General features: G+C 39.9%; 1 protein-coding gene across 3 annotated transcripts in view; it reads right to left on the reverse strand.

Annotated features, from left to right (window-relative positions):
- LOC119659414 (integrator complex subunit 11 homolog) overlaps positions 1 to 26,284 on the reverse strand; it is a 356,139-nt gene that overhangs the window by 30,988 nt on the left and 298,867 nt on the right. For all 3 annotated transcript variants that reach the window (XM_038067490.1, XM_038067489.1, XM_038067488.1), the window contains one exon: positions 422 to 1,155. In XM_038067490.1, coding sequence (XP_037923418.1) covers positions 422 to 1,038 — 617 coding nt within the window. In that variant the 5' untranslated portion in view covers positions 1,039 to 1,155. The remainder of the gene's footprint in view (positions 1 to 421; positions 1,156 to 26,284) is intronic.

The following is a 26,284-nucleotide window of genomic DNA, read 5'->3' on the forward strand; positions in this document are numbered from 1 at the left end:
TTTGACGTCGGATACCAGTCGACTCAGCTGTGAATGAGTACCTGAGTCAAATTATGGTAATAATCTCGGGCGAGCGCAATGCTGACCACATTGACTCCTATAGGGTACTATAATCCTGTAGTGTATGGTTACGCTCTTGAATGAATGAATCAAGTGCTCTAACACACTTCAATGCCCTGATCCAATTGGATTGTTGCGCCAACGGTTATTATTATTATTATTATTATAGTTCTGTACTGTAGTCATCTTACAAATTGCCCATTTGTATACCTAGCACCAAGAGTTCATCATAAGGGTGAATGGCTTGATTTGTTGGTCCGTAAACTACTTTTGAAATTTTGCGATTTGATTGAAATTTGTGACAAAACTTTTAAACATTATTTCTGAATGTAAAAACATATGTATTTTGACAAATACTTACCTTACAATAACTGGCATACGTTTCATTAATAAATTCTTCACCGAATGCACACCACTTATACTATCTTCCTTTGCAATCGGTGAAAATTTTGCTTTGGCTTCGAGTGGCAAATTAAGGATTTCATCCTTAACAGTCTTGCACTGTAGAAATTTGCCATTATCAGTAATTGTTGTCAAAATTTCACCCGCATGTATTGTCCGATTCAAATGATTACATCGAAACGTTTCGCGTACCAAAACGCGTAGATTCCTTCGTTTCGATAATTCCAAAACGGTATCAATGCATCGTGTTGATCGTCCATCCTCACTCAATAGCTCAAAGAAGCCAGGATATGTTTCCGGTATAAGCACCTTTGGGCCAATATTTGTTGGCTTTCGTCCTTCTTTAATTTTAATGGGCTGTGCCAAAATTTGGTATTTCTTTCCGGCTGTGAGGAATAGCGCAGTGCTTTGCAGTGAGGGATTAGACAGTGCTGGGACGCCCAAATTTTGATGTTGACCTTTTATGATTTTTGCAATGGCTGGAAGCTGCTGTTTGGCGAAATCCCTGAGATAGACTGGTGGTATGTCGCCGAAACGAGATGCGGCCAGTATTATTTGGCCATCGGTGGCGGCCATAATAGCTTTTTTATTAACACCGTTTTGTTGGAGGCACCTCGATGTGGTGACATTAATTCACATTATATTTCTGATTGGCTTGTTGATGCAGGTGGCGGTTTTCCGGAAGTTTGCAATCTGTAAAGAAAAGAAAGATGAAATATAGTAATTTGAAGACACATTTCGACTATTAATTTTTATGAGCATTGAAGGATTCGAAGAATACAAGTATATTACCTTCAATTCATCAGTATTCAAATTGTATCTCAAATTGAACATGGTAGTTCATATTTTACTAAGAGAGATTTCACAGAATCCGAAATGAACCATTGTGATCGTCCTTCGCGTCCGGTGGATTATTGTTCAGAAAGTTTCGTTATATTGAAAGAAAATTAGGGTGAGTTTCGCGAGTTACTCGTACATCAACCAAGTCAAGGAGCGCTGCAAAAGCTATAATAGGAACACCACGCACAATGGATCGACAAAGAAAGAAAAAGTATTCATTGGAAAATTGAGGGACAAATGTCAAAGAGAAACCCAAGATGATGATGTTATAATATTTATTAAGATTTCAAGCTGTAGCTCATATTTTGCAAATGGGAGATGCGGTTGAGGGAGCGAGACAATCGTGATAAAAGCGCTACCTGTACAAAACGAAGGGACGACAGAAGCTGTATTACTACAATGATAATGAGGGTGAAAAATGTACTCTATGAAACTGATCCGTGTCCTGCTCGTTTTTTCTAACGCTGTTGTATTAGCCTTGCATTCGGACAGGATAATCGCTAGCTACTGTGCATTCTTGGCTTTTATAGAGATCGCATGTTCTATGAGTACATAAGATTTACGTTGTGTATCCAATCCATGACGGGGCTCTATTTCGAGCTTCATGGTAAGTGGTAATCAGGGGTAAGCAGGGCCTTTCGCTCAGGCTCGGGTTGAAAATTATGAGCGTCCCTCGTTGTGTATCCAATCTTGTGGCCAGGCTCCATTTGGAACTTTTATTATTTCTTTAATTTTTCTCTTCCGGTTTAAACTACTAACAAAAATACCGCAAATTTCATAGGTTCGACATCTTCATCACCTCGATTATACTGCTGCTGGATATAGGGGTTATTTTTTTAGCTATATGCCTGTCATTACTTCCCCAAGTTAACCAATTTCAAATGGACGATATGATTGCCAATGCTAGCGAAAACTTAATTTCTCTTAGAGTGCTTGATACTATACGCACTGTTTTATTTTTCTGCGCAGAGATTTTGCGTTCACATGAGTACAATTCGGCACGACTTTATTGTTTTGTAACAACGAGTAGCGCCATCTTTGGCGTTATTCATTAACGGCTTGTGGTAGATTGAGAACATCATTGTATGAACATAATGTTCCACAGTACTGGACACGGAGGCATCGTAGAGATAATTTATCCCTTAAATTCTCCATTAGTTTCTAACGAAAACCGATTTTACTCCGGTTATCGAAGAAGGGTAACTGGAAGAGTAAACTTCTTTCTTTCTTTTCTCAAAACGTTTTCAGTCAAGCCATTAACCAATAGCCACATTGTTTTACGGAAGTCAAAATGCCAACTTGAAAAACTTTTAGGCCAACAACTAACCAGAACAGTCATTACTCGAATCAGGACTTTCTCCATAGTGCTTCAAAGACATAGGGGGCAGCAAACGAATGGCTCCTGTGCTTCTCCTATAATACCAGCAAATTTGTTTCACAATACGTTCTTTACAATACTCAGCGAACCTGACTAACCTTACCTTCATCCCGAGCTTAGAGGTCTTTCCAGGTATGAATTCCAGACCTTTGCTTCCTCATATCCTACTGCGAATTTTCAGTGCCCCTTCCCTAATTAATGTTGTCTACTATGGTTTCACAACCCCCGTAGATCGTCTAGTGTACTTTTACGACAATGATGGATGGACTAATGAAAATTTAATGTTTTGAATAAAATCTGCCAAACTGGTAGGACTAATGATAAGTTGAGTGTAATATAGTTGTCATTGTGTTGTTAATCGAACCATGACTTCCAAATGGCTGCAATCTTTAAATAAATGCAACAAAAGTGCTTTTTTGTCGTTTTGTTTACTCATGAGTGATTTCATCAGTCCATTTCTGACTGATGAAATACTGATCGTGTAAGATTAGTTATTGAATTAATATTATTTTTCCGTTCCAGTTAACCCTTACTTCGGTTTGTAGTGCCCCTTGGATCTCGGAATTGAAAGCTTGGGGAATTTGCAAGTAAAATGGAGCGGTAGCTAAGCTTACTGAGAAATTCGGTCTGTATTCGCTATTTTGATGGTTTTTATCATTTATTCGAGGGTATCGAGCGAGTTTCTTTCCAAACTTTTAGTTTCCTTTCCCGTGATTCGTTTAATGATGATAGTTCAGAGTCAGTGTCAGCCGCAACATCAAAAAGAAAAGGAGCGGATTCCATCCCCTTCGTTGCTGGTAAGAGCCCTTACTTTGGTATTATCTTCCGCAGCAGCCGTATCATCGAACTACAGCAGCAGCGTTATTGGCAGTCCGCACGCAAAAGTGGATCTGTTCTGCCGTTTTCCCCTGACGTGTTCTCGTGGATCACCGGTAAATTAGCTGCTGTGTTAGGGTGCAGTAAAAACATTGAGTGGAGAAAATTGTTGGTATTTATGTTTAATTGTCGTTTGTCAAGTTTTTCGCCTTGGGCTTATTCTCCGTCCCTCTGGGTTGCATACGTTTCAAGAAGTGCATTGCAGCTGCGCGCGGGTGGAAATGTAGGATATGCAAAGATATCCTTTGCCTTAAAGAGTGCATTAGAAAAAGCTTCATGTCATCCATTTCAGGAACTCACTATAAGCGCGTTGGTTAAGTATAGGCGATTCGATGAATTTTTAAAAGGAATTGAGTCGAAAATGAATTGTGTTATGGGAGAACTGTGATCGGTTGATGTATTTGGATGTTTGCTTTGAACTGTAATAAGATTACACCATTTGCAATCAATGCCGAAACTAATATCGATTTTGGATACTGATCGAGACTTTCATTTGATACCCCACACAACTTTACTCGGTAAAAAAAATACACCCTCCTTTTGTATGTATGGGGGTTTCCTTAAGCTCAACGTAGAGCTACGTTGCGCTCTGCACGCAATGGAATTCAAAGGCTCCACGTTTCTGCCGAATTCCGTATCAATCGGAGTAGCCAGAGACAAACGGATAGAAAGGATCCCACCCTCTTGTTAAAAATCATGCAGGGATTATTCACCTCACAAGAGCACCGACAGCTTTCAGCGACCTCTGAATCTGACGGCAATATCGTCAGTCACCAGAGACGAGCTGCTAGAAATCTGTGGTAGAATCAGAAATTACAAAGCCTCGGATTTGGATGGCGTACCGAATAGAGCCCTTAAACTTGCCGTGAAATTCAGATTGGACATGTTCACTGAGTTAGTAGACGCGGGGTTGTTTATAGCTAACAAACTGAGTGCAGTCTTCAGAAGAGCAGCCCTGGGGGTGCGCTCTGCCTTCAGGATTGTCTGAGATGATGCTGCTTGCGTTGCTCGGGAATGCCTATTGACATCGTGACAGATTATCTCATCTGTCACGATGTCAATAAACATTCCCGAAATATACAATGCAATGAAATCTATCTCTCCTTTATCGCAGACAAGAACGCCGAAAGGCAGACTTCCTTAAATAGATAGCAAGAGCATTGGGAATGCTCAGGAAAGGGTCACTGGGCACATAGGCTCATCCTTGGCATTAAGGACTGATTGGAGAGGCAGCACGGTGAGATTAATTATAATCTGAACCAATTTCTCACGGGGCATGAAGGACATCGCCTGTGTACCTATGCAATGGAGTCCCAGAAGACCCAGAGCACGTATTCTTCCACTGTCTAAGATTTGTGAAAGAAAAGATGAACCTAGAGGAAACTCTAGGAGAGGTATTTTTACCAGCAAGTCTGGTGCGAAGAATGCTAGCATGTCAGGAGGACTGGTATGCGATGAACTCCATGGTCACATCTATCCAGAACAAATTGCGAAAGGCAGAAGAGACGAGAAAAGCGCGGTTACATACGCCGCGTAGAGACGAAAGGTGACTAAGCAGGAGTGAGTTAACTCCACGCCGTGATATAGTATCTTATGTTGGCTCTGCGTTGCATGAAGGTGTGAAGTGTGAGCCAACCTTAGAGGGCTCAGTAAGGGGTATTCAATTTTTTACAGATATTTTTATATTCTATTATATTTGATACTGATAAAGTACATAAGTTAGTTTAATTCATTTTGATGTATTTTATTTAATTATTTGATTTTATTCAATTATTCTTTATTTCGGACTATTTTTACTGTTTTAATTATTTTATTATTTTTGTCATGGTTTGAATACACCAATATGAATTTCAGCTAAAGCCTTATTGATACGAGGACTTCCCCATTCATAACCAATATGAAAGAAGGTACTGGAGGAAATACACAGATCTTTAGTAAGGTCAAAACGCCCAGAATTCGTTTCAATGCACTGAACGACTGACGAATTAGTCATCATCGAAAACCATTTTATTATGCAATCGTACCGTTCTACACCTCATCTGACCTTCCCAAATAGAGTATTCTATTTCACTATTAACTTTTTACCATCTTTCAAAACTGTAAATAGATTTTTCTTGGCACGAGTCATAAGTAATGCTTGTTTGATTATATTAAAACCCACATGCTGTTTTACATATATGTACATGTCTAATTGAATTTTCAAGTACTTATTTAAATTACAACTTCTACGATAATTTATGACTTCTTGAAAATCACTTTTCGGTTCAGCCTTTGTGCATGCATATAGTATTTGAGGAACAGCAGGTGTTCTTGTAGTTGATGTATTTATAAAAATCAATTTTATACTAACTGAATTTATTGTGTTGTAGAAGCATTTAACGGCTTACTATCCCGTGTTCACAAATTACATGCAGGTCAATGCAAGATCGCCTACCAAGGAAAGCTAACCCAGTAGGCAGTCGCAGTTATGAAGGGTTATATGGCTTCTTGTTAGGTTTTCAATGTTAAATACAATTTTTACTTTAAATAAATAACAAATGTTGGAATTGGGGTCATTATCATGTTAATCGTGAAATAGAATGTAGATTTGTACCTAAATTCCGGGCAGCGGTAGATGGGAACAGTGGAATTAATACTGTTCAATCGACAAACATTCCCAACATTTAAAGCAATGAAGAAAATATATTAAAAATAACTGACAAGTTTATGAACAACACATCTCCATCTACACTTACCAAGTCTAGCAAAGGACTAGTTGTTGTCATAAAAGGCACTAAGCCTGGTGTGGTTTCGGACGAAATAAAAGAAGCACTATCCAGTAATGGTTTTGCAGTCAAGACTATTTATAATATTATAAATCGAAACAAAATCTTGCAACCTCTTTACCGAGTTGAGTTGGAACCATCGAATCGCTAGCTGAAAACCCGTGAAACGTATCCAATTTATAATCTACCGTATCTTCTCCATCGAAAAATAATCATCGAAGAACCTTGGAAAATGATAGGCCCATCTCAGTGTCAAAATTGTCAGGAGTTTGACCACACAAAGGCTTATTGCACGCTTCCATTTGCACTCAACATCAATCAGCAAAACAAAGAAGAAATGTAGCAACTACGGTGGATCACATACTGCCAACTATCCAGGATGCCCCGTATACGCCATTTACCTCGAGCTACCATTCCAAGCTATAATGCCTCCAACACGGACATAGTTGAACCCACGGTTAAAAAACCCGAAAACAGCTTCAATCCCGAACTACATATGCAAACGTATTGAAATCAAATGCTCAAGAGGAACTTTACGATAATAAACAGCAGCAAAAACTAGAAGGATGGCCAATGACCGGCGTGGCCGGCCAGCCGGGATGGCCGGGAAACGATTTCAGCTGAACCATGTAACCAACTTTCATCCTATCACTGTCCTGTCGTTATTCACATGTTTGGACAGCGTTCCAGAGAAAGCGAACCAACAAACAAAGCTATAAACTGCTTGAGATATTGGAAATATATAAGTTTCCACTTAGTTAATAGAATGTTTCTGAATAATAAGCGTGACATTGACCTATCCATTGGAAGTTTCACTAACACCCTCTACCTGGCTGCACAACTATCCAAAAAACTAAACCAAAGGGAAGCCAATCGATACAAGCCCTCAGCGCATATCCTAGAGATGATACACAAAAGAAACAAATCTGAGATGTGCATGGCAAACACATCGTTCTTCAAGGCTAAGAGCCGAACTGTCAGGGGGCAACAAAAAGACACGCCGGAAACCAGCAGAGTATGCAAAATTACCTCAGAGGTTTAATTCTGATAACGGACACCGACTGTTCCCTTTGGAAAGCTTTGAAAAGACCGAAACAACTTTCACCACCCTTGCGCCTAGGAAATAGTAACTGGGCCCGAGGCAATGCTGAAAAAGGGGCTGCACTGGCGACTCATTTTGAAAGCGGTTTTACACCCAACTCAGTGAAAAACAAAATTCAACTTCCGTGATGCTCACCTTCATCTGCCAAAACGAACTTCCGCTTCAGACTTAAAAATGGTGCTTCCATCATCAGAAAACTTGATTCTAAGAAAGTATCTGGCTACGCCAAAATTATAGGCAAAGTGGTCGGAAAGCTCTCTCTCCATGCTATCAAGCATTTGATTGAGGTTTTCAACGGGATGGCACGTATTGGTCACTTCCCGAACATGTGGAGAACTTCTATTATAATTACAATCGCAAAACCGAGAAAAGATCCGACGCAAGTAGCATCATACTGCCCGATAAGCCTGCTTCCTATCTTATCAAAAGTATTTGAAAAACTGTTAGCGTCGAAGATTCTGTCATTCCTAGCAAATATAATCCCCAACCATCAATTCGGCTTAAGAGAAAAGCATGGCACGGCGGAACAGGTTCACCGCATCGCTTCGGCAATAAAACAAGCATTGACCCAAAAAAAATATATTGTTCTGACGTCTTTTTCGATATTGCCCAGGCTTTTGACAGAGTGTGGTACAAAGATACAAAAGCCTCACATCCAAAGATCATCCTATTAACGCAGGTGTCCTCCAGGGAAGCGAACGTTACGGACACAAGATGGTACGACAACCAGCTGTATCATCTTGTAAGCGGTCTTCCCAGCCGCACGTGTCAGTGAGACGTCCATGTTTCTCTCCGCATGGGCGATACGGCGACGTGGGTAAGGTTGTAGCTGGTCGGTTGAGGTGAACGGTTCCTTCGGGATCGGCCAGTCTACTGCATTTCTGAGCAGAGACAGCGTTCAAAATACTAGTGGCGGACAGAGTGAAGAGCCCATCTTCAATTGTCAATTGTCGACTTAGCGAGCGAGTGGACATGAAAAGATGCTTCAGGTGACTCGACTTTGGGCACATAGCCACAGCATGCACTAGCGCCCACGATACATCAAAGTAGTGCAGAAAGTGCGGAGGAGAGGGACATATCGCCAAGGAGTGCACGGCTGACCTGAAATGCATGCTGCGCGAAAGAAGGGAGGACATCTATAACCGACATATTACTGGCAGTAGCAGGTGTCCAGTGTTCAGGAAAGCGCTAAATACAAGGCCCAAATGAGATTGATTCAAATCAATCTCAACAACTGTGAAGCGGCACAAGACCTCTCTTTACAGACCATCCGAGAGAAGGGAAATGACGTTGCCATTATTTGTGAATCCTATCGCAACTATGGTGTCTGGACCAGGTACCAGACTGGTAAAGCAGCGATATGGGCGTGCGGCGGCAAGCCATTCAGGAAGTTATGCAACTTCCGGAAGCTGGTTTCGTGAGAGAAAAGATGGGCGTTACGCCCCTTCTAGCGCAGCATATGCGCAGTACGAGGAAATGCTGCACTGGAAGCAAGGAGTCATACCTCGAAAATCACAGCGGGCGACTTCAATGCCTGTCCTGTGAGTGGGGTAGCCGAAGGACAAACGAGAGAGGACGTATCCCGCTCGAGGCATTTACTGAGTTGTATGTTGTGCTTGCCAATGTTGAGAACTCATTTACATTCAGAAGAAGAGGTCTGCGATCTATCGTCGACCTCACGTACGTGAGCACACCTACAGCAACACCCTGGCGATGTTTATTAAAGTCGCTGGTGGGCCAAGTGGCGGATTGAATGCTCGCAGAAAACGACTAGGGATGCCGAGCTGGACGACGAGGGCGTTCAAGCAGGATACCTTCTCTGAAGCCCTGGCGGGTCATGACGACCTGAATGGCACGGCGACCGAAATGGCATCGAAAATCACGCGATACGTCACCGAGGGGATGTAAAAAGTGCATTAAACTCCACCAACGGGGGCCATATTAGGGAGTCATTGGTCAGAATTAATGCACGTGGTTGCTTGGCTAAGCTAATCGAGAGTTACCTATCGGACAGAGCTTTCTGGTACGGGACGGACCACGGGCCCAATGAGTACATCATTACAGCGGGGGGACTACAAAGTTCGGTGTTGAGCCCTCTGCTCTGGAACGGGGTGCTCTTGCTTCTCGTAGCAGAGGAGGGCACGTTGGTCGGTTTTACAGATGACCTGGTCATAGTGATCGTTGCACAACTCCTGGGGGATGTGGAGGTTTACGCCCTCGAGTCGGTCATGGCTGTGAGACCCTTACTTAACGGGGCCGGACTGAGCCTGGCGGATGAAAAGATGGAGGCCATCCTAATTACAAATCGCCGGAAAAGAAATATGATTAGTCTGGGGGTTGGAAGCCATATAATCGTCCCAAAGCCGACCATCAAATATCTTGGTGTGACTCTCAGTGCCAGGCTAAGTTTCGAAAGGTATATATCGTACGCCTGTGAAAATGCTGCAAAGACCACCACGCTAGGATGATGCCAAATGTAGGCGGGCCAAAACAGTGTAGCAGGCTGCTGATAGCTGGGGTGGTGCGATCTATATTGTTGTACGCGTCGGATATGTGGGCTTAGGTTTTGGACAATGTACAGAACTGGAGGAAGAAAAATTCTGCCTATCGTCTGATTGCGCTGAGGGTATGAAGGCTGAGCCAAGCCCTGGGAGTCGGCGTGTGCCCCTAAAACTTAATCCACACAATTGTGTAGATACAAACGCAGCTCCTGAAAGAAGCACGCGCAGAAAGAGCGCAAAAATGGAGAGGCAGTACCCTAAAGTTGTTGTTCTGCAAAAAGCAGAAGATACAATACAAACAGTAAAGTTGAAAAAAAAACATCTATTCCGTTGGATTTCAGCAAATAAACTATTAAATGCAATTGTGCAATTGCAATTTTAGAGAAATCGTAAATTCAGCATACCAACAAAAGTAAAATTTGGCATTGTTTCAACTGATACTTAATCATACATACTGGCTCTCTGTCCAGTATAAATCACCGAAAAATTGCAAGGCTTACCATAAAGACAATCCATTAATTTCTGTAACAACATCCAAACAGTCATCATCTATTATCTTGCAACTGCAATTAAAACATCAACCTAATTAGTTTACCCTTACTATTAGACTGATGTCGCTCTGCCATGAATCAAAGCAAAAAACCCCAACTTCATCATTGCAGCTAGAAAAATTCATCTTTTGAAGGTTAATTTTATCTGACTTACGCAGCTTAGCTCACATAACGTAATAAATGATCAAATCTAACCTGCATTTACCTGCATATTGTATAATATCAAGTAAATTGCAATTTACACATGTACTTGGTTTATTCTCATAAATTCCATTCAATATCCTATATTTCACCGGACTTTCCCTTTCATTATTCTGCATTTCAAAAAATTTAATGAGTTATTTTTGTAAACGCGTTACGTTGCAGTCATGCCATGATGAATGCTTTTTGATATCAAGTCTTTAATTTTCCAGGTGACTATATGCCTGATTGCTTGGCTTCTCTATTGAATGGTGCAAACATCGTAATTATCCGAACTAAGAAAGTAGGCACAAAAACGTTATTTAGTCTAAGGGAAAGTCGAGGTAGCGTGGCCGGTGATGTACTCAATGAACTCTTTCCCTGGCAGTTGTCTAATTGTTATTGCAGATTTGCTCATTAATCAAATGAACTGCGAACTGATATAAATTTAGATTTAGAAAAGTGAAGTTCACCATCTCTGACTCATTTATCTAAAACATCGGAACATATTCGAAGGCTGGAAGAAAGTATGAATTTTCTTCTTCAAAGTTATCCATGAGTGTTCGAAGTTGCTGAACGCCTTCGCACACTTTGTATGGAGAAATTCCTTATGCGAAATATATCCATCACGTTTCCCATCATAACATATAAAATTTCGCATAACAATCTCCCTCTATTCTCACAGCTAAAAACTTATCTAATTGACGTCAAGCCAGACATCAGCGTGACTATCACCTTCACAATAATCATCATTATCATCACCATCGTTCACCTGACAATCATGCATCTAACAATCTCATCTTCACCGGAGAGTATCTGTGCATTCATATAAATCTTCGAAATGGCTATTATCAAGCAAACACAGTAGACAAACAGAAGCAATCAAATGGTCTCTATTTGGACGTACTAATTGAAGAAGACGATTCAACAGAATTTATGATGAAAAGGGTTTTCATTATAAAATAGGCGAGACATAACACATAAGCAAGTATGTAACAGATGAAATTTCTCTTTTCTGCGCAATAAAGGTTGAACAAAACGACGAAAAGTCAAATGATCTGTGAGGGCTGGATAACAACATAAAAAGCGAATACTGTGACGAATTGGCGGTTAGGAAGGTCGAAATAAATGTTGAATTGAATTTATGGGAATAAAAGGTTTTGATTTTGCGGTAAGGTGCGCAGAGGTACATTCGAATAGGATATGGCCTTTGCTTGGTTATGCCTTAAACGAAAGTGGTTACACATAATTAACAATATCAGAAAGTGATTCTGATGTGATTAATTGACATTTTTGGATAACGTACAACACACATTGGTTGAGCGTTTGATTCCAGCCATTTAAAATACATTATTCTGTGGATCAATCAAATGTAACAATATCACAGCCGACCCCGCTGAAATTGTAAATTCCAGCTTTTTTGGCCCAGGTGCGTCTGAGAAATGGCTGATGGGGCTTCCACCCTAACCTGACATCTTCAGATTATATTTTTTTTCTTCAGCTTTTGTCGGGTCAACTCGTTTTGATCGATTGCGTTATTTTGCTTGGCCTGATCTAAATGGAGTCCAAAAGCTCTGAAATCACCAACAAGGGTATCAATCGCCAGGCCATATTGAGTATGAAATAAAAGGGGCATTACAACCAGTTGAGCCAGAAGATGTGGTTCAGGACACAACCTATCTTGAATTTGTCAATCTAGATCACAGCTCGAGCGGGTAGTCAACGCCCAGTAACTATGAGTATTCGATTTTTTTGGTGGGAGGCACAAATGCACAATATGTTAAAGCCTGTGTTCTGTGTACTATACGAGAGGGACTCCAACGGACTATCCCACATTCTCGAACCTAGCAGTCTAAGGGGCATGTAAGCGCGTGTCGGCGAAAAACTTTAGTTGAACTACCCTAACGTGCTTGTGGACCCAGGCGGTCAATTTTCGCTGCTTTTCAGATTGTTGAGATAGATCTGCACCTGATGCAACTGATGCAACATGGATCGTTATCTTAGCCACTCCAAATTTATAGCAACATTTCACCTTATAAGGCTTTAGAGACAGGTCCTTTTGGAATATTTGTTTAAGGACGGTGAACAGATGTATACCAATTATATATTGTCCGCAGAAGAAGAAGAAAGAGGTAAACCTAACCTACGTTTAAAACTTGAGAATGAACAAAAGTGAAGCGGACCAAACTCTTATATGTTATATCACCATCACAGCCTTGGAATCAGGTAGTAGGAATAAAGATCTAGCTCCGCGGAAAGCGCTTCGAAAGTTCCAGCGTTGCGTTTGCTATGCGAAGCCGTGTCGTATATGATATCAGCAGAGACGCGACAGTCCATCAGACCAGAAAAAAGTCCAAAGAGGAAATATGTATCGAGTAAGGTTTTGCGCAGTTTTAAGTGAGGTGGAATCGGTAAGATAACCCATACGAGCCAAGTAACGAAAGCTAAAGTAAAGGGTCAAGCTACATCGAATTTTTTCTAGGACAAGGCAGTCACCAGAAAAGACTATGAGGAGAGAGGGAAGATTGTCACCGAAAAACAAAAACAGTAGTGAATCTAGAATGAAATCTTGTGATATACTATCAAAAGTAACGCGGCAGGAACTTTTTGAGGGGTAGGAGGCAAGCCATTTGATGAGTGGCAAGGGAACGGTAAGTGAGGCGAGTTTGATCAAAAGTATTATATGGATGAGTGAGTCCAAGGCCTTCAACGAATCCATATAGATGACTGCCGATATTTTAGACATTTGCCCACGAAGTTGGTGGAGTATGGATGGACGAACGGTTCACAAAGCTAAGCTGCTAAAGTGGCGAAGGTAAGCAGTTAACCAGGAGTTGACATATTTCTTAAAAATTTGGAACAGGAGGAGTGGAGGAATACATAACGCTAATTCTGGGCAAATGTATAATCAACGCTCTTGTATATAGGGATAATGAGGACGTATTTTCATAGGGTTTCGATCTCAACACTAGATACGCACATACTCCTTCCTAGATAGAAGCCCGCAGAAAGTAACTGATATCCTCTTCGCTTTCGGAAATCTTTAATTTTTTCCTTGCAACGGAGTTTCTTATGAATTTGCTTGGTGAACCAAAAAGAGTAAGAGCGCGCGGACTTGGGAGAAGATGAGACGTAACAAGAAAACAGATTAGTGAGCATGGTATAATCTGAAAATTGGAAAAAACAACGCCGAGGCAATTTGAAGGGCAGGGAACAAAATCAGGAACGTGATTTAAGTGATTCCTGCGGTGAAGTTGAATTGAAGGGAAGTATAAGTATTCATAAAGGTACACAAGCAAATAGCAGCGTGGAAAGGGCTACTGGGAAGTGTTGGAGGACAAAGAACGCCAGATCAGAATAGGAAGATTAGAGTTACGGTAAACAAAGAAAAGGAGATAGGGGAAACTACGGTTGGCGTATCCCATAAATTGTTGAAAAATTCGTCGTACAAGTTAAAGGAACAAGAGAAATATACACAGAAAACGATAAATGGACTTGCGATGGGATAAATAGACTTGCGATGGAGGGAAAAGACTACATGAAACGATAGGTTCGGAAAGGAAGACAGACTCTACATAGATTAGGATGCCTCCGCCTGTGGCCGACACCAAGCTCTAAGCAACTCGCAAAACTTCCCGCAGTTGTGTTTGCGCTAGGCGATTGTGGAGCATCTGGGGTACTGGCAGCCTGTACGTCGGAACCGCAAAGAAGAATGGATTGAACTGCGCTCAGCAGGAAACGATACCTACTGGACAAGAGTCCGCGTCGCTGGTGTATAGCGAGCGAATTGCAAACATTCTACCCGCAGTCTTGCCTGCGGTGTTCGCATCTAATTGAGAAGCTCATTTCAATATTTATCATAATGCCGGTGGCTTCGGTAAATTTCACCAGCATCAATACGAATGATAATCGCGATATTCTCTAGAGCTAAGGAAAATTTAAGTCCATCTGCTGGCAAATGGCGACTAGTGCCGCAACATTATCTGAATATCGGACCAGATGAAATTTATTAGGCATCTCGAATCATAGCATACCATGAGGTGTTTCAAAGGGCCCAGGATAGATACTTCAGTTACCCCTGATGTAGTCCTCATTCCATGCTGCCATCCCTAGATCCCGTAGAGCGGATGCGGTCCTTTTGTAAATAGTCCCGCAATATCAGTAAAACCTAGCCTGAAATATGGAAAACATTTTCCAGAGCTTTTACCATGTAGCACCATCTTGCAGAATTGAAGGTGTTTCTTACATACAGCATCACAAGAAATGGCGCTCGTTGATAGTAACGGCAGTCTGCCTCAGCCTGTCTTATTGCTTGGGCCACTTTCTCAATCGTATGAATTGTGGATTTTCAGCACTAAAGCGATATTGTTTTGTTGAGAAGTCTTCTGCAGCACGTATTTCATCAGTTAATCGTGGCTTAATGAGTTTCTCAAGCAGCTTCTCCCTTGTGTCCAACATACTGAGAGGGACTACCTTTGGTTATCACTACGAGTTTAGCAGGCTTCTAGCAAGATGGAAAAGCACTCGATTTCAAACATGCGATGAATGCGTTGAGTAGCAAGCCCGGCTTACACATGTAAACAAGTTTCAGCACTTCGCCGAGAATATTATGCGGTCTTCGTTGCCATTATGCCCCTAATGGACAAAACCTCTTTATGTTCCTTTACAGTGAAGAGTGGGTATTCTGCAGTACACCGTCTCTCATCCGAAACGTCAGCTTGAACGGAGTGAACAAGAAAATGTACCTACAATTTTTACCATCTTCACCGCTTCCATGGAACTGGCTAATCGATGAACAGTGAGTTTTTTGGAATCTAGCTTACCTGCGAAGGCCACAAGGGACTACTAATATCACTGACTAGTTCTCATGCACTGTGCAATTCGCTGAAGTTCAAGCTCATGTCAGGGATAGTGTGCTCGCAGGGTATTGTAATGTTGGGGTGCTACCGATATTAAGGACAACAAGTTCTCCAATACGTCGAAAAGCGTGCATAGATTCGTTCGATGTGTGACAAATGCTGAAAGAAGTCAAAGAGAAGGAACCTAACCGCAACAATCTCCTTGTTGATGGTTTTGTACTCGCAAGCTGCCTATATTTCCCACCCAGGTTGCAGCCGTGCCAGATATATCAGTATACAACGATGGTGAACTCCTCTTTTAGTATTGCTCGCTGAGGAACAACGAATTGCACTCTTATGCATGTTCGTTTGCAGCTGGCTTATTAGCGCTGATGAAGGGAACAAGTGGTCCCCGAAATATCGGAATTTGCAAAATAAAATTCAACACTAGCGACTAGGAAAAAGCAAGTTTTATTATTTCAAAAACCTTAAATGTATTGCCGCACTTTGGAAAAGAGGTCCCAAGATGTGCATGTTGGCAGTACATAACATTAACATCTTTTTCTATTTCCTACTCTCTTTTTGCATCGCGTGGGGATGTATGGAAGACTCATTGCTTAAAAGAACAGAGGAGCATTATGTTCTAGCGTATACCAGAAGTCAATCTAAACAAGCCTCTATCTAAGTGTCACTTACTGTACCCTAATTAGAGCTTAAGAAACAGTCTTTTTGGGTTTTCAAAACTCTAATATTTACATTGGGCCGAGAAAATCTTGGAAAATATTTTAATCGACCTCAATTACCGGAAGTGGGTACAGGAATCAGTCTTTTTTTCGTACAATATTAGCCAATGAACGAAAATCAGACTCGTGTGACGGTTGATGTGATGGAGTCAAAACGTCATATGCCCAACTTCAATAATACTAGGCACGGACGGTTTGAGGCTACTAAGTGCAGTTATATGTCTATAATCTGGAAAGGATTTACGTGCGACTCATGCAATAAGATGTGGAGTAGTACCGAAAGCACTGGAGGAAACATGAGCGGTGGCAGAAACTGCTCAAGAACTTGCTTAATTTCCGACTAAGCGGATACCACCAAGGAATTGAAATTTGGGATCATCATTTTCCCTGATTAATCTTATTCGTCATTCACGGACATAATTGCATTCGCAACTCCCACACTAACTTGGCAAATTTACCGAGTTTTCACAAAACAGAAAGCCTTCTCAGCGACATATAATTCTTTAGCTCACTTCATTTCTCCAAATGAGTAATCGAATGATTAAAAATGTTTTTATTGGTCTGAGGAAACTAAAGCGCCCTTCAGGTAACCACGAGCAATGACGCGTACGTGTGGTTGCCCCGCTATACCTCACCAATTGGTAAGTGGCAACCATATATATACATATATATTTGGCCTAGGATCCCAAATGTGACTCTTTATTGAGAGAACATTTGAAAGATTTTCTTCTGTGGATTGTACCTGCGCTATGCTTACCAGGTATCGTTGATAGTATTGTTGGTAGAATTTCTTATATAGGGGAATTTTCATCGACCAAAGTTTGGAAAGGCACTAAAAAAACCCAAAATTGGTAGTTGTACCTCCCAATGAAGCATACCATTTCAATGGCAACGCAGATATCCAAATCAATACTTATTTTCTTTTGCTAACGAACACTGATTTATTTCGCCTTCTAAATTATGCGTTTGTTGAACAGCCTTAATAAATTCTAATACCATTTTGTTATCTAGTCTGGTTCAATGTAAGCATTATGACTAAAATTTCCATGTAGCAACTTCATTTGTATTCTTGCAATCTAGCTGCGAAGCAAATTAGCATTTCCAATCTTGCTGCGTCAGCAGAATTACCTGTGTTTACCTAACTTTCACGTATTGATATGCCTGAGAGGCTAAAGTTGGAATTATGTATGTTTGAAGCTTATTACAGAGGTATAGGCAAGTTCAATGTTCAGATATTGCATCAGAAATAACGTCAGACGTGTCAGTGATGGGGTATAATACTTATTAACATATGGAAAAATTAACCAGGTTGCTGTCTTAAGTCTTTCGTTTCATCGAAAGTTTTTATGAAAACAATGGATTTCATGTAAATATTTCGAAGCTTTCGATTAATTTATTTTCTTCTATGATTTCAGAAATTTTCGAGATCAATTTTGTAAAATAGACACTGAAGGTGCTAAAATATTTCATCGAGAGAACATTCTTCATTATGTATGCAATTATGGGTACTCGCATGATTATTCACAGAAAACAGTAACAAGCGGAAGCATATGTCTGAACACTCTTGCTAATGATTAGTGTTCTTCATTTGCTGGTTTATTAAAGATTAAATAGAGATTGTACCACTCCCAAAAATAAGATCGCTACTTAATGTAAATTTCCATTAAAATCAGTTCTCATCATTTTCTTAATTCTTATAATATATCTAATATTTAATTTCAGTAACTCCCACCAAAAAGTCTTTTATTGGATAATCAAATAAATGAAAACTTCATTGGAACGAAGCTTACAACTGGGAAACATCGCAAATTTAACGTAAACGAGCTGGTGCCCGTAACCCAAGAAACAAAGACTGTAAAAAGGCGATATTGCTCAGCATTTCATTGCCAATAGTCTCACCAAAGTGGTAATACTCCTGGAATTTCCTTGGCATGAAAACCCAAGCTTTACCGGCTGGTTTATTACTTTCATACTTCATCGCAAGAAAAGACATTTTTACTTTCCCTTTTCAGGGGAAATTCAGGGTATCCTCTAAAAGACGTGTTCAATGGCATGCAAACGTGTAGTTTAACCTTTATTGGCCTGCGTTTCTTTGAGTCATTCCTCAGATTCATAACTTTTGCAGACTCGTAAAAAATAAAATATGAAAGCTGCTTTTATAAAAAATATATGAATATTCTGGGTAAAAAATCCACAAGATCCTCATATAGTATTAGTTCAATATATTTTCGAATGTTACATGGCAGCTAGCAGCTGTGCATCATATGATCAACATAAAAGTATTCCAGGCATGCATACTGCACTCGGATTTCCAGTTCATGACATGGATAAACTGCGGTTATCCGATAATAATATTAATCAGATTCGTTACATGGGAATAAACGTCATATTATTATTTATTGTCGTATTTTCTTGTTTGTGTTGAAATGAAGCCAACTGTGGGTTTGCTAATTGTTTTATTTGAGGTGAAGGTTAATAACATTTTTGAAGATACATAACTTTCTTCTTCTTCTTTAGGCTTTATCGAGTTCAGTAGCAGGGTCGACTTTTGGAGATAAGTATGTACATATATGATCGTTTCGGAATATTAAAGTTTCCTTATATGGATATGTCTACTAATATTGCAATCTTGAAAGGAGACGAAATGTTTAGAATAGATAGTAGGAGCTATCCTTTGCATTCAGTTCTATAAGGTGTAGTTGAATGGTATCCCTGACTAAGTCTTGGATGTTGTCGAATTTAGATAAAATTAGACAAAATATATAAATTAACTATTACGATTAATGGATAGTGGAAATCTCATTAACAAAGAACAAAATACGAATTGAATTCTATCCCCTGAAATATTTGCAAATAATAAACCTAATAAGCATATAAATTTTCCCCTTCTCGGCTTCCTTATTTCCTTCTTTGCGTTAATCATTCTCACTAACGTACAGAAAAAACTTTCCTCAGTTGAACTCCACTTCATTTTCCTTAGATGATATTATCCAGCCAGAAGCCCGATATACCTTGACAAAGTCAATGCACTCTGCACCATGATAGTCCAAATATTCACACAGCCCGAACAAAAATTAATATTCCTTAGTCATTCACCTTAGAATACACCTGCCCGCCCAATCAAATCAATTTCATTATTTATCCATTTCACTTTCATCAAATATCGCTTGAGTAATATTTTTTTATTCGTCATCAAATATAGACTTTGAATGGTATTATTGAGGCTATCATTCTTCAAAATGGTGAAATCATTATCTGACCCGAGTTGGACTAGGCTAGATTATGTAGAATATTCAGCATTTATTGAGGTGCGATGGTGCTTATGCCTTTACAATTTCATAGAGCAAAGCGAACGAATTTTCGATGTTAATCCATACAAATGAATTTTGGAATAAGATGCTTGTTAAATGTGGAGAAGAAGTGATTTCGTTTTTTAAATAAATTTTAAAAAGTGGATAAGGGGTTTTCACTTGGGTTCTGATATCGATAATACTTGGCAGTAGCGATAGTATCTTGAGCAGTCTCTTTTGATTGTTTATTTTCTTCATATTGTTTTTATCCTATTCACATCCAGACAGTGAGACTGTTCTTTAGTTTCATTATCATCACACCCAGAGCAACGAGATAGGCCAGCGCTCTAATACCTCATCCATCGCACCATTTTCCTATAGGCCAACTGTACTGCATAAATATCTATAATATAAGGCAAATTAGGAGATCCCACTTGAGTGACATTCATTCCACAGCAAATTGCATTGAATATTTGATACTTTTAGTACTGCAATTCTGCGACTTGCGTTGCCGTATCGTTTGGTGAGTGATAGTGAAGATATTGGAAGACAGAGTCCAACTGGTTTTAGTAATATCCATTTTGAGATCATATTCACTTCAGTAATATAAATCCAACCTGCAGGATTCTAGCTACAGATGAGCTAGCTGGGGTAAACAGATGCCATAGGCTAGAATACCAGGCACCTAGGAAGATTATATTGGTAGTCCCGGATAAAGTTGGGACTTTAGGTTCTTTGGTAAGGGAAGCCTAGACTGGACATAGTGCTAACCGTACCGCGTCTGATTGTGAAAAGTTTTCCGTCCAGAAATATTGCATATTTAACTTTAAACTTTAGCTCCACCCTCACGAAATATTTTCAATCCGACATAAGGATATTATTTAGCAAATTTTCTTCTTTCTTTCTGACGTAATATTGGACTGTAGTTCTGTTTATAAATTTTATTTCTCACAATATAAGTTCAGGATATTGCAATAAGCGTAGGGGTTGTATGATGCAGGAACCTTACTCTAAAATATTCTGGTAGAATAGTAAGGGACATTTGGTATTTACTTAGATGACTTCATGTCTAATATTTGGATATAATTTTCGATGGTCATATTTGTCATATTTGGAACTACTGTTCGTGAGCTTGCTCTTTCGGTGCAAAAAAATGTTTAACCTAATCGAAGTAACAACTGTTACTATATTCGTTTTAGGAATGATGGGGTCCTAAGTCCGCATCAACTTAATGCTGGACTGGACCAAATGGGGAGCAACTTACTCCCTTTTTCCTGGTCCACGGACCCCTCGCTTAGGGCTTGCACCCAAACTTCTGAAAAAAGTGAAGCGATGGCGGCTTTATGGTTTCTTACCAGAGCAGAGGCAAATCGTCAGACGCTGCTTCACCTCTGCCCTGGGAGCAGCGTGACCGCAGCGGGTCGCAGATGTTGGAGTAAGTTGCTCCCCATTTGGTCCGATCCAGCATTAAGTTGATGCGGACTTCGGACCCCATCATTCCTAAAACGAATATTTCAGCTCTGGCCAAGCTCTGGTCAATAAGGCGGATTTGCGCTCAATGTAATTCGTAGCCATGTCGTGTTCTACGAATTATATAAAGGAGCACACAACGTCTGCGAGCCGCTACGGTCACGCTGCTCCCAGGGCAGTGGTGAGGCAGCGTCTGACGATTTGCCTCTGCTCTGGTAAGAAACCGGATTCGTTAACGTATCGCAGGATTTCCGTTAGTGGATGTGATGCTACCCGTCGCAATTGGAGGACATCGGTACCAAAGATCTGATGCCTGATGCGTCCATAGGCGGGGCATTCACATAGGAAATGCTCCGTGGATTCCACTTCCTCATTACAGGAGGGACACGTATCATCTTCGGTAATTCCTATTCTGAACATATGCCCAGCTAGTGAATTATGGCCTGTCAGAATGCCCACAATACACCTGCAAGTCCTCCTGCTTTTCGACAGGATAAACTTTGCGGTACGTATGTTGGGTTCTGGCAGGAAAAGTTTGGTGTGTCGAGCAGCATTTAAGCTCTGCCACCTGTAGTTATGGGAAACTTGTTCCCAGTTTTTGAAAACAGATTTAGCCAATGCTACTGATACCCCAATTGCTGGCTCCGGTCCCGGCATAGGGGAGATTGACCCCTCTTTCGCTAAAGCGTCCGAGATTTCATTTCCCTCTATGCCACAGTGACCAGGTACCCAGAGTTCTACCGTATTGAATCTAGACATAGAGTTCAAACGGTTTCTGCATTCCTGAACGATTTTCGAGGTGATCAAAGGACTGCTCAATGCCCTCAGTGCAGCTTGACTGTCATTGCAGATTGCGATGCGCCTGCCCTTCAACCGCTCGTCAATCACCCAGTTTGCCACCCTTAGGATCGCATAAACTTCGGCTTGAAAAACCGTTGCATATTGTCCCAAAGGAAAAGCCCACTTCTCCATCGCTAACTCCCCGAAGTTTATGGTGCTCCACTGGACCCTGTCAAGGCTGCTTCTCACGGTTTTATAGTAGCGATTTTGACGTAAAAGATAAAGGTTCTGAACACTCGCAAAAGTTCTAAGGTGAAGAATTGGCGTTAGTTGAGGAAGACTCAAGTCAAACTCAAGAAGAACTTGCATTCTTATGGAAAGTCAAGTCACTTCTATGTGCTCACATTCACTAGATCACAGGATCCGAGATCAAGGAAATGGGGCGTTGTATGAATTGAAGCCATGAGATGTGAAAAGGCGACTACTCACATATGAACTGCTGATCCAGTAATAAAATAGAAGTGGTTCTTTGCATGGTAGTTTTTGCTGGCGACAAGTGGATACATTATGACAATCCTAAGTCCATGCCATGTATTAACATCATCAGCTAAGCTAAATATCCGTTTTTCGAAGCTTGTGCTCTGTATTTCAAAGGATCAACTGCGTGTGATGTATTATGTGCTACTGAAACCTAATGAGTTTATCATTGTAGATCGATATTGTTGACAACTGATTGAACTAAAACAAGTGGTGATTGAAAAATGATAACACCAACAAAAGACGACAAAATTTCCCTTTAATATGATAGTGCTCGACCGTATGCTACGAGACCAGTCCAAATGTACTAAAAACACTGAAATGAAAGGTTTTTCCCCATCCGCGGTTTTACCAAACATCCCTTCTTCGAATTTCCATCTACTTTTCGATCGATGGCAATACCAAAGATGACAGTGGACAATATTCTATTCATCTGAACAAGCGATAAATTGGGTTGATCCAAGTATATCGCCAACCAAGCCTTTTCCAAATTCCATGTTACTGCAAAACTTAGAATGGTAGTCGCTAGCTACAGACAATATTTTAAAAGACTTATTTTAAAGTTCCTTTCTTAATTAATACGGTCTGCAAGCTGGACACCTAAAATTATTAAGTTTTATTGGATTTTGGATTGGATTGGATTGATTTTATAGAATTGTTGATGATAGTGATCACTTTGTCGATTTGATATTCAGTATTACTTAGAAATTACTTAGAGTCGAACGGAGATAGCATTTTTTCCATAGTTTCGAAGATCTACAGAAGCCTAGATGAGCAAATAAGGAACAGCCTAGTTGAGTGCTTGCAATTACACTTAGCATGCCAAAAATGGTAGAGAGAAAATTGCTCTGAAAGAAGATATTTTTTCCTTGACGTACGCTCATATCGTGGGTCAAATTGCAACTGTGACGACTATCTCGTTAGAACATGAGATGGTGGATAACAAATAGTGGGAGGAGCATGCTCACTTCAGCTTCAGATTCGAATCTGAAAAGAAGAAAGAAGAAATAGCATCGAAATATATCGGAACATTAGAACTGTGTGGACACTGAACCGACACCAGGATGTCAATAGCATTAATGGCAAGTGTAGTCAGTTAAAAGACGCAGAGAAAACTATCGGGCACAAAGCGCGACGCAAAAGGAACGATTGGTTTGACGAAGAATGCCAGCAGGGAATCGATGGGAAAAACCATGATCTATAAACCATATCAAGATCAACCCACCAGAGGCAAAACGAGACAAATACATAGAAATTAAGACGAACTGTTGATAAAATCTACAGAAAGAAGAAATAATAATAACTTTAATAGACATAATTCAAGATCCGCCTGCAAATTGACGAAAAGAATGAATGCAGCTGGGAATATCGTCGGAGACAAAGATGACAATTCGATGGATTCAATATTTCGAGGAGCTATTCAGTGCTACAACCCAATCTCCGTCCATCGAAAGAGGGCACGGGGGAGGTCCTGCTACAGTTCAATAGAGTATTGGAGGAGGTTGACGAGGAGACCAAAATCATTTCACAGACCAGGCAGCAAAGTTCAAAATATTATATTTCTAACTTTTTTCTACCGGTCCTGTACTATGGCCCCAAACATTTATGGTGAACTTGTCTGAAGCGCAGAAAAATGGCAGACGGCGGATATAGAACAGTGAGTTATACCTATTACAAACCAGGAGCCTGAATTCATATCAAAATTCGAAAGCTTCGATGGACAGGGCATGTAGAGCGTATGTACGGCAGAAAAATTTGCCTTATATAACTTGTAGTCCCAAAACTCCTACAGGCCTTGGCTAAATTTTTTTAATGACATTTATTGATTCAGAGACCAACTAGGAAGAAATAAGAACAAGTCAGAAACCAGAAACTTAGCGCTTCAGGTATGAAACATTGTTTGTTTCTTAGTATACTTGATGCAGAACTACCCCATTTGTATGTAATCTGAAATTCAAATGTGTATTTAGCATGCCAAACTACTCTTTTTATATTGATATTGGTATTTAATATTTTCGGTGGCAGTAAATTTACACGGAAAGGACAACTTTGAGCTACTATATGCTATCCTATACCACTTTTAACTTAATTTGAGCAGATATCGATATGGAAATTATTTTTAGGCCTGGACAACATATAGAAGCAGGTTCGTAACTTTTTTTTTTGAGATTTTTGGGTTGCGTAGTTTCTGAGAATGAGTTCGCTAAATAAATCATCACTTCCGACCCCCGAATTCCCCGTTTTTCCAACAAATGTCAAAACTAATACTGACTTTGTACTAATCAGGACCTTTCATTTGATACCCAATTTGATCAATATATTCGGTGAAAAAAAATGTTACATCTTCCTTTTGCATGTATTCCATTTTTTATTTATATTTGCATGCATGTTACTGCTTATGTTGGCATTCACAGTTCCACCTTTTCCCGAAATGTCGTGTTAATCGGAATAGCCGTTTCTGAGAAAAGTGTGCGTGGCGGAACACAAACAGACAGATAGACATTGAACAGAATTTAATAAGGTTTTGTTTTATAACAAAATATCAATCGCTTTAAGATAATAAAATGATTGTTCAAAAAAGTTTCGAAATTTTCTTGAAAAAAAAATCGTGAAAGTAACCTACTTTCTGCGTAACAAGTGGGATTACTAGTGGTTAACCCCACTTGTTACAAACGATTTTCATAGTACAGCTCAACAATTTGGAGACATCGTTGCGGCGCCAGTCGTTCTAAGTCTGCCAAAGAATATTGAATAAGAGTGACATGACAGTTTGACAACTGTAACGCTTGATTTGTCAAAAAAAGTCCAAATGAAATACGCTATATAATATTTGAGGTTTGATTCAAGTTACTCGCTTAAATCTTTGGTTTCTCAGACCATAATTTGTCTATTTTTGAACTTTAAATTTCAAACCGCGTTTGATGGACTACTTAAAACTAGAAACGGTTAACACTTCAAATTAAGGCAAATCAAGAGGACCATGATAAAAACATATACCCCTGCAACATTCAAGATAGAGATAAACTAAGTAGCACAAAATTTCACGGTTCTTCCAAAACGGCGAGAGTTCGTACGCTTTAATATATTTCTGAATAGATGTCCCTCTTTGTGATGTCCTAGCAATGAAAAATAGTAAATGGTAGTTCAGGATAAAGGGAGCCATGGAACATTGGCTTTCACTAAGGCGCAAAAGGCGATGATCATTTAAAATTGTGTTGTTTTAAGCCTATGGCTGTGGATGAGGTGTGTAAAAATGATGAGTGATAAAAATGAATATTACCGATGGCCTGCAGAAGGACTTCTGTGAAAATTTTAACGAGAGAGGAAAAAGAAAATAAGGTACTATTAAAAGACAGTAAATAAAATAAGGAGATTAGAGGTTGATAATATAATATTAAATGGTTATCGTGATAGCGGTGAATGTTGAATTGAAGAAGACAGGAAGCACTTAATCCGAATCCGGGTTTCTGATTTTCCAAAGTACAGTAATTAGGCTAAATGAGTTTGTTCATTCGAAAGAAGGAAGATTGAGACCACGGGAGGAGATGAAAAGCAGGTTTAGTTAATTAGCAGGGAGGATACCCAAAAATTCACATGAGAACTTATTGTAAGAGCAGGAGGAATAAAAAGCTAGAAATAAACAGATGTTATGAAATCGGCGCTATTCTGTAGGAAAAGTTGCAATGACGTTGATGGATTATCACATGATCAACTTACGTAGGATATTACTAACGTTAGGAACGAAACATTCATAGAGATGCGCAAAATATCTCAATTCTTCAACCGATATCATGATAAAAGTCAACATCGCTGAGTCCGAAGATAAAAACAAGATTGAAAAATAGACAACGTGATGGTAAATGGAGTACCAAATTTGCTAATCCAGACGCTACAATCTTTAGATCTCAATAATATCTAATAACACAGGATGGCACATTTTTTGAAATTGCACACCAACAAAAATAAGCAAG

Source organism: Hermetia illucens, chromosome 6 (assembly GCF_905115235.1).
Source record: "Hermetia illucens chromosome 6, iHerIll2.2.curated.20191125, whole genome shotgun sequence".
Taxonomy (NCBI): Eukaryota; Metazoa; Arthropoda; class Insecta; order Diptera; family Stratiomyidae; genus Hermetia; species Hermetia illucens.